This window comes from Neoarius graeffei, chromosome 10, assembly GCF_027579695.1.
Source record: "Neoarius graeffei isolate fNeoGra1 chromosome 10, fNeoGra1.pri, whole genome shotgun sequence".
Lineage (NCBI taxonomy): Eukaryota > Metazoa > Chordata > Actinopteri > Siluriformes > Ariidae > Neoarius > Neoarius graeffei.
Window position 1 is genome coordinate 67,930,591 of NC_083578.1, and position 15,750 is coordinate 67,946,340.

Consider the following 15,750-nt stretch of genomic DNA (forward strand, 5'->3'; position numbering starts at 1 on the left):
TAAAATTCAGGGTTGTTTTTTGTTTCCTTCGACTGGATTGATCTATCTTGATTGGTCTTTCTTGGCAGTTTGCATTAAACTGCACGTGTCCCCCAAAATTGATGGGCACGTGCAGGATTTCTTGGGCACAATTTTCAATCCTCAGTTTCAGTAGGACCTTGGAGTTCTGGTTGAAGCAATTCCCAAAATATCAATTAATTACCAATTTCCAAATCCTTTTACTAAATCATTTCACAATCATTTCTGTTGCTGTCCTCCACTGGTGTACTACCACACTGCCGACACTTGATGATGGTGAGAACAGTGATATGTGCATGCACTTTGGGGAAAAGCCACATAGGCTCCAATCTGAACACTCTCATTCATGTTGCATGGCCTCATATCGGATTTGTATCTGATCTAAGACCAAATAAGAAAGTGGCTTAGGTCTGATAAAATAAATAAATAAATCACTCATTAGTAGATGGGACAGTGTAGCTCGAACCCAGCTCTGTATTTACCTCAAGCACCAACAGTTTCTTGTTGCGGCTGTCCATCGTCATGGTGACATCATGCTTGTCATATCTCTTGATGTCCACCTCCATTTGACGTTCTTCCAGGTAAAGTAGAACCTGGAAGCGATCTTTATAGTTGTGAAAACCCAGGGGTGACTCCAGTAGAGACCTAACCACCATTCGTGCACACACACACACACACACACACACACACACACACACACACACACACACACACACACACACACACACACAGAGGTATGGCCTATAAACTCTAAAACGTAAAGTGCATTGAGTCAATACCAACTAACAGTAATCTTAATTATGCAAAGAATAAAACACCAAAAATATGCAGCACAACTTGTACTATATAGGGGCAGGTAGGGCTCTGATGTCAACATTACATTACTGGCATTTAGCAGATGTTCTTATCCAGAGTGACATACGACACACCCAGAACAGCAGTTAAGGGTTGGGCGCCTTGCTAAAGGGAACTTCAGCTATTCCTGCTGGCCCAGGGAATCAAACCAGAGACTTTTTTGTCCCAAAGCTGCTTCTCTAACCATTAGGCCATGGCTTTCCCTTCAACAAATGTTAATCTTCATAAAGTCCTCATTCACAATGCCATAAATTTTAAACAGAGCTGAAATACTAATTACCTATTTTAAGTGAGAAATGTTCTGTTTTTAAATTGCTATTTGAGAGATATAAGCCAAGGTTCCATTGATTTGATTGCCTTTCTAGACATTGCACAGTCATGTTTACTTTCCCACTAAGCTTCCATAGACTTACCATTGCACCCAGTGGTGAAAATGGGACTTGCAACAAGTACTTGCAGAGACCCACTGGGGCAGGAATTTGGTTGCCCCATGTGCAAAGAAAGGAACTACGGACAGGACAGTAAAGACAGGGTTGCCAAATTGGGCGAGTTTAAAAATGCTTTGCAGCAACCAAGTCTTGTACTACTGCAAATAAATGGAATCATTTTCTGCAAAAAATGGCAAACCGCAAGTGTGTCTATGATGTACAGAACCACTTCTATTGTATTGCAAAGGTTGAGAGAGGGAAAGAGGGATGGCATGAATAACATCTGTATATCAGAAATGTGTGTGATCTTGATACCCATGTAAAGGCTGAGGAATCAGAGAAAAATCTATCCACCTTTTCCAGTGCCTGGATTTTTTTTTGGACTAGGGTCTAATCCGGGGTGGCACGGTGATGTAGTGGTTAGCGCTGTCACCTCACAGCAAGAAGGTCCGGGTTCGAGCCCCGTGGCCGGCGAGGGCCTTTCTGTGCAGAGTTTGCATGTTCTCCCCGTGTCCGCGTGGGTTTCCTCCGGGTGCTCCGGTTTCCCCCACAGTCCAAAGACATGCAGGTTAGGTTAACTGGTGACTCTAAATTGACCGTAGGTGTGAATGTGAGTGTGAATGGTTGTCTGTGTCTATGTGTCAGCCCTGTGATGACCTGGCAACTTGTCCAGGGTGTACCCCGCCTTTCGCCCGTAGTCAGCTGGGATAGGCTCCAGCTTGCCTGCGACCCTGTAGAAGGATAAAGTGGCTAGAGATAACGAGGGTCCAATCTTTTGTGTGTTTTTTGAGATTTGTAATTTAAATTTTTGTTGACACCTGACAAACCTGGTTAATAGCATTGATAAGTACACCTGCTGGACTGAACACAGTTGAACAGATCTAAAAAGGCCAAAACGAGCTGTGAAACAATATGTTCTCGACTCTCAACCACCTGTTGCAAGGTTACTCGAAAAATACACTAGATTATTGTAACTTATAGCATAAGTCAAGTCAAGCCTCTCAATTTTGTTTGAGGCTGTCATTATTTCTGTTGTCCTGCACCACCAAAATCTATGGTCATAAAGTTCTGCTGATAGCAGCACATACTGAAGTGTTTTATTCCTGTTATATAACAGCAAGTTGGCATCTATTACAATGCTTTTATTAAAGAATTAGTTATAGTTTTTATTGTGCAAGGTCTATAAAAGAAGTCACAGTAGTTCCTGTTGTCACTGCATTTCTCTGTCTTGAAGTCGATTACGTAAGAAAAAAAGTGCAGCATCATACACTACAGAGAAACTAGAAAGTCCTCAGTCCTGAAGACTTGCCCATGGAAGAAAACATACTGACTGTTACAAAGTGCTGAAACTGGAGACTCCTCCCATAAATGTTCAATAAATCCAGCATACGAGTCCCTGTGAATGAGCTGTTACTACAGAAATGATAACGTATCAGAACAACTGCATTATTATAAACCTGTGAGTTGCCTGGCAGCTAAACTATCAGCAATTCTACAGCGCTGTGGTGCTTCTAATGATACTAATTATCAATAACCAGTGAAAGCCTGAAACATGCTATAAACTACTTACTTCTTTTGCAATAGACAGCCCTTGTGAGAATGTGGGGCTTTCAGAAAGTCGATCAGGTCATTGACATAGTCTGGGCATTTATACAGCGGCAATGGGACCTCATATTGAAGATTCTGTATGGCCAGGCTACCAGAGACAACACAGAAGCAGAGAAAGTGAGGATTTTAAATCCTGAAAGTCTTAACATGTGTCCAGAATCTATTGTAAAAGTACTGTGTGTGCTATACTTGTCAGGTTGCTCTCCCTCATCTACAGTAAAATTAGCACTTTGGTCTCTGCTTAGTCTGAAGGGTGTGTAGGGTTTGACGGGTCCCAGCTCTCTCGCTAGCTGTGTGCTGAACTCAGCTTCAATATCGCGTATGATGTGGAATGGCCTGGGGCTTGGCTCCTTGCTCAGCTTGAATTCGAAGGCCACTGTAACCTGGTATATACCCACATGTTTCGAATGGAACTTCACCATGACCTCGTACTTTTCACCTATTGAACACAGCAGGTACTGTCAAACAACTGCAGGCACAATTACAATTGAAGAGTTTGAATTTGTCCAACAATGAAAATGGGTTTCTTCTCGCCTGGATATAGTCTCAGGGGATTGTTGCGTGTGACTTTCCTGGAATCCTCAAACACAAAGCAGTGTATCCAGTGCAGTGGTGAGTAGTAGGTGAAATCCACGACGTGCTGCCCTGTGTTTTCAATAAACACCGTCCATTCATAAACCATTTCACTGTCAACACGCAAGCACATTCTCCCATCCACCATCTCCATCTCAGAGCTGATCTGAACTCCATTCTTATCAGCTACAAACTCTAATCTGAAAAAAATAAGAAAAAGCAGCATGAGTGGCTCCAGTGATGCTACCATTGTTGTCTTTAATTGTTTCACTTGAATATAATGCAGCCTTTTGTATTTGTTCAAGTCCTTTGCTGACAATTGGAATAAAAACATTGACAAGTTTGTCTGTTCTGGATGAGAAGAAACTAGTTTCCAGGCAAATAAATGCAAAGCTGACACAAAGAAACTAGCTAAATTCATTGGATGGCAACTGTGTGACTTAAAAGTCTAAAGTATGTATCTTAACTTTAGGTTCGCAACTTTTGTCGCATTACAAGCTGGAATTAAAATGGATTTTTGGAGGGTTAGCATCATTTGATTTACACAACATGTCTACCACTTTTAAAGGTGCAAATTGTTGTTTTATTGTGACACAAACAATAATTAAGATGAAAATAATAGAAATCTGAAGTGTGCGTAGGTATTCACCCCCTTTTGTATGAAACCCCTGAATAAGAGCTGGTCCAACCAATTCACTTCATAAATCACATAATTAATTGATTAAGATCCACCTGTGTGCAATCAAAGTGTCACATGATCTGTCACATGATGTCTGTATAAATCAACCTGTTCTGGAAGCACCCTGACTCTGCAACACGACTAAGCAAGCAACATGAAAATCAAGGCGCTTCCAAACAGGCCAGAGACAAAGTTGTGGAGAAGTACAGATCAGGGTTGGGTCATAAAAAAAACATCCCAAACTTTGAATATCCCATGGAGCACCATTAAATCCATTATAGCAAAATGAAAGAATATGGCATCACTACAAACCTGACAAGAGAAGGCCGCCCACCAAAACTCACAGACCGAGCAAGAAGGGCATTAATCAGAGATACAGCAAAGACACCAAAGATAACACTGAAGGAGCTGCAAAGATCCACAGCGGAGATGGGAGTATCTGTCCACAGGACCGCTTTAAGTCATACACTCCACAGAGTGGGGCTTTATGGAAGAGTGGCCAGAAAAAAGCCATTACTTAAGAAAACACATTTGAAGTTTTCCCAACAGCATATGGCAGACTCCCCAAACACAGGAAAGATGATTCTCTGGTCAAATGAGACTAAAATTGAACTTTTTGGCCATCATGGGAAATGCCATGTATGGCGCAAACCCAACACCCTGAGAACACCATTCCTACAGTGAAGCATGGTGGTGGCAGCATCATGCTGTGGGGATATTTTTCATCTGCAGGGACAGGAAAGCTTGTCAGGACTGAAGGAAAGATGGATGGCACTAAATGCAGGGCAATACTGGAGGAAAACCTGTTTGAGTCAGCCAGAGGTTTGAGACTGGGATTAAGGTTCATGTTCCAGCAGAACAATTACCCTAAACATACAGTACTGCTAAACCTACACTGGAGTGGTTTAAAGGGAAACATTTAAATGTCTTGGAATCACCTAGTCAAAGGCCAGACCTCAATCCAATTGAGAATCTGTGGCATCACGTGAAGATTGCTGTGCACCAACGCAACCCATCTAACTTGAAGGAGTTGGAGCAGTTTTGCCTTGAGGAATGGGCAAAAATCCCAGTGGCTAGATGTGCTAAGCTAATAGAGACATACCCCAAAAAACTTTGCAGCTGTAATTGCAGCAAAAGGTGGCTCTATAAACTATTGACTTTGGGGGGGGGGGGGGAACGACCTATGCACACTCCAGATTTCTGTTTTTTTTTCATCTTAACTATTGTCTGTGTCGCAATTAAAAAAAATCTGCACCTTTAAAGTGGTAGGCATGTTGTGTAAATCAAATGGCGCTAACCCCCTAAAAATCCATTTTAATTCCAGCTTGTAATGCGACAAAACAGGACAAACACCAAGGGGGATGAATACTTTTATAAGACACAGTATGGTGAAAAGAATAGGTTTGTGACCAGAAGTTGGAATGAAGTAGTTCTCCCAGCCCTAGAATTACACCATATACTGTATATATTTCCTTTCCTGTTACTTATGTCATCATGTATGATAATTCATGTTAATTTTATCTTTCTTTCCCAATAAGCATGAAATTAGTTGTTTACCTGTAACCAATTATGAAACACTAGCTATGCACAGTGACCAATATAATAATGGTGTGTAAAATGTAGGCCGTTGGAGTCTTCTTCCCTGGCCGTGAATGAGAATGAGTGGTATTACTTTGGAGTCAACTGTGTTTCTGCGAGTTAATTTTTATCTGTCTACAAAAAGTACTCTTTTCCACCATTCAAATCAAGTACCATAAAGAGCCTCTTAAAACATGGCTAAATATTGGATTTCACAACAGTGTTTCAGACCAAATGACAAATTTATGTCGAATATAAAACAAATTAGAACATATTTTCCTTCCAGTTTGATTAATGAGTGTAAAAAAAAAAAGTTAATGTTATTCCCTTTTCCATACTGTTATCAAATCCCGTGTGTGTGTTCACCTGTCATTAGTGAGCTTCTTGAGGATCTCCTGAGCCAGTTTCCTTCTGGCTCTAACACCACCCTCAGGTCCAGGAGGTGAAGAGGATGCTTCCGGAGCATCATGAGATGGTTGAGGTCTTGAGATGCTCAGAATGGCAGCGCTGGCACTTGGCTGCCTGTCTCTAGGTCTCCACCACTGGTCCGTTAACACTCGTACCTGCAGGAACAATGCCACAAATTACACTCAAGGGGCACTGCTGTCATTTTTTTTTAACTTTCTTAGCTAAAACACGATGTAACACAACAGCTCTGTCATCAAATTAAATCATAATTCATTATTATTCTTTGAAATTACACTATATAAAATTTACTCTCGATTTTGAACTAAGACTGTTTTCAGTACATAACTGAAATATCTTACATAGTATAAAAGAAGCCAGTACATCTGAGCTAAAGGGTCTTGCTCAAGGAAGTGTTGTGGTGCTGGGATTTGAACACATGACCTTCTTATTGGTGACTTGAACCCTTAACTACTACAACTAACTTGCACTGACTCGACAGAATCTTTTAGTGAATGTAATTCAGTGTTAAAAATAGTTGAATCAGTGCAAGCTAGTTGTCATGTGGCTGTGGTGGTACAGTAGTTAAGGCTTTGTGTCACAGATCAGTAGGTTGTATGTTCAAGCCCTAGTGCTGTCATGGGAGGCCAAGACCCTTCAGTTCAGCTGTATTCTGCATGTGTGGTATTTTATACAACATTAAGATATTTACACTAAAGAACGGAAATATGTTTTACAGTTGTCTACTGGAAATCTTACAGTAATTTACTGGCAACCCAAGTTATGCAAATGCATGTTTCAGTATTTGATATGATATTAGAAATGACAATACTCAGCCCCTCAGTAGATATTGCAATCACTTCCTCAGTTGACTGTACTGCATTCTTTTGCATTATACTATACCATACAATATTCATTCACATACAGGAGAGTCCTGTATTCTGCCACCTACACACAGAACCTATTACACAGCTGGTGATTTCTACATGACATTAAACTCCTCGGTTGATGACTAGATTAATAGGCATCAGTGTGTTTCAGATGGATTCTGGTATAGCCTTTGAGCCCACACACGCCTGAAATCAGCTATTTAGTTATCTGGTTATATTGCTAGGTACAAGAGCACACTGCACTGTATTGGGCAATCAAAACTCTTAAAATGACTCTGTGTCACTTATTTTTCCTTTTAGGAAAAAAAAAACCCAACAATGTTGAGTTGCAGCTTCATCTTAGATTTTCAGGGAGTTTTGTATCTCTGTACAAAATAAGGAACAATAAAGCCAAACAGGGCTGTGTCGTGGCTAGCACTGTTGCCTTACAGCAAGAAGGTTCTGGGTTCGAGCCCAGCGGCTGGCGAGGGCCTTTCTGTGTGGAGTTTGCATGTTTTCCCCGTGTCTGTGTGGGTTTCCTCCGGGTGCTCCGGTTTCCCCCACAGTCCAAAGACATGCAGGTTAGGCTAATTGGTGACTCTAAATTGACCGTAGGTGTGAATGGTTCTGTGTCTCTATGTGTCAGCCCTGCGATGACCTGGCGACTTGTCCAGGGTGTACCCTGTCTCTCACCCATAGTCAGCTGGGATAGGCTCCAGCTTGCCTGCGACCCTGCACAGGATAAGTGGTTACGGATAATGGATGGATGGAAATAAATTAATCATGTGAAAACTGAAAAAATGAAACCACATGCCCTACATGTGAAAAATAAACATGTGAAAATGAATTAATCATGTGAATAAAATTTTTTTTTAAAAATCATATGAAACTAAATGGATTTTGGATAATCACATGGAAATAAATAAATTATAATAAGAAAATTAAGTGTAAATAAAACCACATATTATAAAATCACATGTGTAAGTCAACAAATCATGGGGATGTGGGGGATCATATGTAAGAAAATAAATGAATCAAGTGAAATAAAACAGACCTGCACTTCATGTGAAAAATGTATGAAACACAATATGCTAAGTGAGTAAAAACCAGATGTATATTTTACACATGAATCATGTGATTGTAGCTGAAGTTCATGTGATTTTTCTCTAAGGGCAGAGATGGCAGGCAGTGGAACTTTTGACTTTTCCTATGTCTGTTTTGGTTACATAGTTCATCTCATCTCATTATCTCTAGCCGCTTTATCCTGTTCTACAGGGTCGCAGGCAAGCTGGAGCCTATCCCAGCTGACTACAGGCGAAAGGCGGGGTACACCCTGGACAAGTCGCCAGGTCATCACAGGGCTGACACATAGACACAGACAACCATTCACACTCACATTCACACCTACGGTCAATTTAGAGTCACCAGTTAACCTAACCTGCATGTCTTTGGACTGTGGGGGAAACCGGAGCACCCGGAGGAAACCCACGCGGACACGGGGAGAACATGCAAACTCTGCACAGAAAGGCCCTCGCCGGCCACGGGGCTCGAACCCGGACCTTCTTGCTGTGAGGCGACAGCGCTAACCATTACACCACCGTGCCGCCCGGTTACATAGTTATGTAGTGAATATATATTATCCCCCAGCAATAATAGCAAGGTTCAATTAACCTTACCAGGTTTTTGAGGCTTAGGAAACTAGTGTGATGTTCTTTTTATTATATAGATACAGCCACCAGAAAATATGCAAGTTAATCAAAAGAATTTTAAGTTTGAACCGGTTCACCATTTTGACAATGCGCATCTGGTCATTGGGAAAACACTGGGAAGTGATGTCATTGGAGTGGAATATTGGAAATTATTATACATACAGGACACTTTTTCGATGGAATAAAAACATGTATTATGTTCTATTCTAGTGGGTTTCATTCATTCGGCTTGATAGCATGGAATATTGTTAGCATATTGCTTATCCTATGTGTATTCCATCACTCTGCCCAGTGGAGAATGAGCGTTCAATATGGTTTATGATATTGCATGGTTTTCAAGACAACATGACATCACACGTTGGCACTGTTGCGAATATTCAGTGAGAGTTTTCTGTTGCGCATGCACAGAAGCATTTCTTTGTTCTCCAGGAAAGAGAAAGATGCACTGAACACTCGAAAGGCTACCAAAACTTCATTAGATATTCTTCACACATTTACAAGCAGTGGTAAACCATTACTATTAGAGCTGGGACTTCAGACACACCAAAAAAGCAACAGGGCAAAGGATTTTGCAAGGGATTAGCGGTAGGCTGCCAGGTCGTTCCATTGTGTGTAGCTGTCAATGTTGATTTTAAAAGTAACTAAGTAAATTACACAGGGAAATGAATACTTCAGTATGAGTGAAAAATACTGTGGCGAGCGTGCGTGGAAGAAGTGTCTGGAGACAGAAATCTTAGTTTCTCGGTCGTTAGCCTGTGCTACTTATTCTCGACAGCACTAGCTTGACTGCTTTATTAGCATTCGCTAACACTACTGATGAACACTGCACTGGCTGGAAGGTTACTTCACTGCTGCGCTGATGGTGCCGACTCGCAGTTAAGCTCACGTTGGCCTTTGAGAAGGCCTAGGGCAATACGTTTTTGGTCCCTCCCACTATAAATCAGAATCTGATTGCTTAATTCATCTTTCACTTCCTACACATACATACACTGCCATGCCCAGGCAATGAACTCCTAACCAATGCAGGGGTTTCATTAAAAAATGAAGTAAGGGGTGGAACGAAGGAAGTAGAGGGTGGAGCAATGTGTGCAATACCCAGGCCCAGTGCAGCAGGAGAGAGTGCAGGAGGGGGACTGGGAGGGGCCTCCACTAGAAATTTTTCAATTTTTAGATTCTCTCTGATGCATTCGAGGTCCCATTTTCACTGCTGATAATGATCATTTTTATTGCTATTTTATGGGCGTTTATTACCAGTTTATGTATGAAACTGAGTGTATGGCATAATATAATCCAAAATAATAATGTTAGTGTAATTAATAGCCTACACATGCAGTTGGAATGTCAGCCAAGAAAACATGAATTATTAACTACACCTGTGTTGTTGAAATAAATAATTTAATAGTATTAAACTATCCTGCAGAGAGAAAAAGGCTTAATTATTTATATTTACTATTAATAAATATAATACCAGATCACTAAAGTATAGATCCCATATACATATACATATACAGGCTTGCTCATTGGGGATAGATTAGGGATAAAATTAGCTCATGTTTTAAGTCGTTCAAATTCTGTAAAGCTGTTTTGCGACAATGTTTATTTTTAAAAGCGCTATACAAATAAACAACTTGACTAATTAAATGTGTGTACATAAAGCAAAGTTGAAGACCAAATACAACAGAAATTAACCACATTGCATGAAATTAAGCTGGTAAATTATTAAAGTGATAAATTATTAATTGCACACTTGGGTGTCAGCCTTACATTAGCATTAAAGTAAACATGCCGGGTCCGGGTGACGCGTGCTCTGTGGCTCATCCTGAGGGCATAAAGCACTGAAGAGAAATTGGGATCTTTCTCACCATGTCTGCGGACAAGAAGGACAGAGTAGGTTCAAACATTCCTCAAGATTCATGTGCTAATGTGATATGGTAAACTGTATATTGTGAACAGGAAAGTGTTTGTGAAGGTCCAGGAGACAACTTTATCTGTGTTTTGACCTTGGGTCAGAAAACCTACGTATGATCTTTTGAGAAAGAGTGTTTTGGTATGTGACCAATGGAAGACTGAACCTTGAACAAGCAACATGCGTGAATGTGCATGAAGCTTCCATAAAACTATTCCTCTTCTCCAAGTGTGCGCTTGCTTGCATCTTTATTCAGAAGAAAATTGGAAAATTACTTCACAGTCTATCTGCTATATCTTATCCTTAAAGCTGTATATTGTTAATTTACATATAAAACATTTGCATGTCAATTTCCAGAGGATCCTGAAGACTGTTCTAGTAAACATACTATGTGTATAAACATAGATAGATAGATAGATAGATAGATAGATAGATAGATAGATAGATAGATAGATAGATAGATAGATAATGTATTATTATTATTATTATTATTATTATTATTATTATTATTATTATTATTATTTCAAATCAACAAGTATACCCTAAAGAATTTTTACAGCCTTTTCTTCAGTTTTGTATTTTCTTGTCAAGAATGGCAGACAATAAAAGCAATAAAAGTTGTTCAATTGACATTAACACTATCTGTTTCGACTCCAAATAAGACCTAGTTATCTAATTACTATCTTATGTCAATCTGTATTAATTCTTCTTTTTTTTTTTTTTACAAAAATTGTAGTTTTTTTATGTTAACTTGTAACAGGTGATAGCTTAGTTAGCACAGGAAGCTAATCAACTGTGTGTTCATGGAGCAAAGATGAAGAGCAAAGTGCAAACAGAAACAAACAACAGTACAATAAATGAAACCTGTTTGGAAAATTAATTTTCCACTTATTTTTCTTTTTAAAGATTTAGTGAAACCTTTTCAAACAGTTTTCAGTGTCCTGTAGCTCACCACAATCCAGCTGTCAGTAAATATTGTTTTCTTTCCACCATCTTTAAGACACAACTTTTTTTTCCCCTTTTTTTTGAGCGTGGCAAATATATAAAAGTATATACAGTATTTGTTAAATCTATTATTATTATTATTATTAGTAGTAGTAGTAGTACTGTTGTTTTATCTCACATTAACAAGTGTATTCTAAATTATTATTTTTTTGTAACCTCAAATTCATTCTTTTCCTCAGTAAAGTTGAGAAATTGACTTCAGCATTATCTGTTTCTATTCCTAATAACTTGTAACAGGTTTTATAGCTTAGTTAGCACATGAAGCTAATCAACTATGTAGCAAAGTACAAACAGAAACAAACAACAGGACAGTAAACGAAACTTGTTCGGAAAATTAACTCCCCCATTTCCTTTCTGAAGACTGAGTGACACTTTTTCAGTCTTCAGTGTCCTGTAGCTCATCACAAGGAACATTTTCTTTGCACTTTCTTGAAGACACAACTTTTTTTCCCTTTTTTTTGAGCGTGGCAAATATATAAAAGTATATACAGTATTTGTTAAATCTAGTAGTAGTAGTAGTAGTAGTAGTAGTAGTACTGTTGTTGTTGTTGTTGTTGTTGTTTTATCTCACATTAACAAGTATATTCTAAATTATTATTTTTTGTAACCTCAAATTCATTCTTTTCCTCAGTAAAGTTGAGAAATTGACTTTAGCATTATCTGTTTCTATTCCTAATAATATAAAGTTATCTGGTTATGCTAATTAATTATTTTTTACCAAAATGGTAGCTTTGTTATTGTTAACTTGTAACAGGTTTTATAGCTTAGTTAGCACATGAAGCTAATCAACTATGAGCAAAGTACAAACAGAAACAAACAACAGGACAGTAAACGAAACTTGTTCGGAAAATTAACTCCCCCATTTCCTTTCTGAAGACTGAGTGACACTTTTTCAGTCTTCAGTGTCCTGTAGCTCATCACAAGGAACATTTTCTTTACACTTTCTTGAAGACACAACTTTTTTTCCCTTTTTTTTTGAGCGTGGCAAATATATAAAAGTATATACAGTATTTGTTAAATCTATTATTATTAGTAGTAGTAGTAATAATAGTAGTAGTAGTACTGTTGTTGTTGTTTTATCTCACATTAACAAGTATATTCTAAATTATTATTTTTTGTAACCTCAAATTCATTCTTTTCCTCAGTAAAGTTGAGAAATTGACTTCAGCATTATCTGTTTCTATTCCTAATAATATAAAGTTATCTAGTTATGCTAATTAATTATTTTTTACCAAAATGGTAGCTTTGTTATTGTTAACTTGTAACAGGTTTTATAGCTTAGTTAGCACATGAAGCTAATCAACTATGAGCAAAGTACAAACAGAAACAAACAACAGGACAGTAAACGAAACTTGTTCGGAAAATTAACTCCCCCATTTCCTTTCTGAAGACTGAGTGACACTTTTTCAGTCTTCAGTGTCCTGTAGCTCATCACAAGGAACATTTTCTTTACACTTTCTTGAAGACACAACTTTTTTTCCCTTTTTTTTTGAGCGTGGCAAATATATAAAAGTATATACAGTATTTGTTAAATCTATTATTATTATTAGTAGTAGTAATAATAGTAGTAGTAGTACTGTTGTTGTTGTTTTATCTCACATTAACAAGTATATTCTAAATTATTATTTTTTGTAACCTCAAATTCATTCTTTTCCTCAGTAAAGTTGAGAAATTGACTTCAGCATTATCTGTTTCTATTCCTAATAATATAAAGTTATCTAGTTATGCTAATTAATTATTTTTTACCAAAATGGTAGCTTTGTTATTGTTAACTTGTAACAGGTTTTATAGCTTAGTTAGCACATGAAGCTAATCAACTATGTAGCAAAGTACAAACAGAAACAAACAACAGGACAGTAAACAAAACTTGTTCGGAAAATTAACTCCCCCATTTCCTTTCTGAAGACTGAGTGACACTTTTTCAGTCTTCAGTGTCCTGTAGCTCATCACAAGGAACATTTTCTTTGCACTTTCTTGAAGACACAACTTTTTTCCCCTTTTTTTTGAGCGTGGCAAATATATAAAAGTATATACAGTATTTGTTAAATCTATTATTATTATTATTATTAGTAGTAGTAGTAGTAGTAGTAGTACTGTTGTTGTTGTTGTTGTTGTTTTATCTCACATTAACAAGTATATTCTAAATTATTATTTTTTTGTAACCTCAAATTCATTCTTTTCCTCAGTAAAGTTGAGAAATTGACTTCAGCATTATCTGTTTCTATTCCTAATAACTTGTAACAGGTTTTATAGCTTAGTTAGCACATGAAGCTAATCAACCATGAGCAAAGTACAAACAGAAACAAACAACAGGACAGTAAACGAAACTTGTTCGGAAAATGAAACAGCCCTTCCCATTTCCTTTCTGAAGACTGAGTGACACTTTTTCAGTCTTCAGTGTCCTGTAGCTCATCACAAGGAACATTTTCTTTACAGTTTCTTGAAGACACAACTTTTTTTCCCTTTTTTTTTTGAGCGTGGCAAATATATAAAAGTATATACAGTATTTGTTAAATCTATTATTATTATTATTAGTAGTAGTAGTAATAATAGTAGTAGTAGTACTGTTGTTGTTGTTTTATCTCACATTAACAAGTATATTCTAAATTATTATTTTTTGTAACCTCAAATTCATTCTTTTCCTCAGTAAAGTTGAGAAATTGACTTCAGCATTATCTGTTTCTATTCCTAATAATATAAAGTTATCTGGTTATGCTAATTAATTATTTTTTACCAAAATGGTAGCTTTGTTATTGTTAACTTGTAACAGGTTTTATAGCTTAGTTAGCACATGAAGCTAATCAACTATGTAGCAAAGTACAAACAGAAACAAACAACAGGACAGTAAACAAAACTTGTTCGGAAAATTAACTCCCCCATTTCCTTTCTGAAGACTGAGTGACACTTTTTCAGTCTTCAGTGTCCTGTAGCTCATCACAAGGAACATTTTCTTTGCATTTTCTTGAAGACACAACTTTTTTTCCCTTTTTTTTGAGCGTGGCAAATATATAAAAGTATATACAGTATTTGTTAAATCTATTAGTAGTAGTAGTAGTAGTAGTAGTAGTACTGTTGTTGTTGTTGTTTTATCTCACATTAACAAGTGTATTCTAAATTATTATTTTTTTGTAACCTCAAATTCATTCTTTTCCTCAGTAAAGTTGAGAAATTGACTTCAGCATTATCTGTTTCTATTCCTAATAACTTGAAGCTAATCAACTATGAGCAAAGTACAAACAGAAACAAACAACAGGACAGTAAACGAAACTTGTTCGGAAAATGAAACAGCCCTTCCCATTTCCTTTCTGAAGACTGAGTGACACTTTTTCAGTCTTCAGTGTCCTGTAGCTCATCACAAGGAACATTTTCTTTACACTTTCTTGAAGACACAACTTTTGCGTGTGTGTGTGTGAGATCAGTAAGTTTAGGCAGGTTTCTGAAGCCTTCATTAGTGTATGTCTACTTGGTGAGCTTTATTGCATTAAATACACACACACACACACACACTAATGTCCTCCTCACAGAGGAGAAGAAGCGAAAGTCTGACCTGCTCCTGAACTCGGTGTTGTAGATGCTCTGAAGCTCATCTCTCTGAGTGATACTGAATCTCTGGCTCTCGTGTAAAAACTCTATAAAGTCCAGACCGACAGTCCGGATCTCAGAGCGAGTCGGGCGCATGTTGATCAGCAGAACCCAGCCGCCCCAGCAGTGAGCTGAGAGTGTAATGCGGATGTAAAGTGGCGCAGAGCGCAGTTAAATGTCAGTGCACGGCATCAAACCGCCTTATTCCTCACAAACCAGGTCCAGAAACGAAACTGAAGCCCAGCTCCGACCACAGCCTCATTCTCTCTGTGAAGCACATGGAGGAGCTCTTCCATTCATCCTTATGTGTTTATAAGTAAATAAATATACACGTATTGGCTGAGAAATATCCCCAAACCTGATTAATTACAAAATTTCAAACTTTAATCGTCAGTCAGATTAAAGAAGCGAGAAGGTGCGCCATCTGGCGGTCACAGCAATACTACAGGTGAAGACTTCTATCAGAATCCTCTGTATTTTACGCACAGAATCACTGAAATATCTCATCTCATTATCTCTAGCCGCTTTATCCTGT

General features: G+C 38.0%; 1 protein-coding gene across 1 annotated transcript in view; it reads right to left on the reverse strand.

Moving 5' to 3' along the window:
* mov10b.2 (Mov10 RNA helicase b, tandem duplicate 2) overlaps nucleotides 1-15,475 on the reverse strand; it is a 46,649-nt gene extending 31,174 nt beyond the window's left edge. Inside the window, exons 1-7 of the mRNA XM_060932153.1 lie at nucleotides 15,181-15,475; nucleotides 10,487-10,589; nucleotides 6,106-6,302; nucleotides 3,444-3,682; nucleotides 3,099-3,348; nucleotides 2,872-2,997; nucleotides 501-663 (exon numbers count right to left, since the gene is read on the reverse strand). Of these exons, the coding sequence (XP_060788136.1) occupies nucleotides 501-663; nucleotides 2,872-2,997; nucleotides 3,099-3,348; nucleotides 3,444-3,682; nucleotides 6,106-6,302; nucleotides 10,487-10,589; nucleotides 15,181-15,311 (1,209 nt within the window). The 5' untranslated portion in view covers nucleotides 15,312-15,475. The remainder of the gene's footprint in view (nucleotides 1-500; nucleotides 664-2,871; nucleotides 2,998-3,098; nucleotides 3,349-3,443; nucleotides 3,683-6,105; nucleotides 6,303-10,486; nucleotides 10,590-15,180) is intronic.
* Between the last annotated feature and the right edge of the window lie 275 nt (nucleotides 15,476-15,750).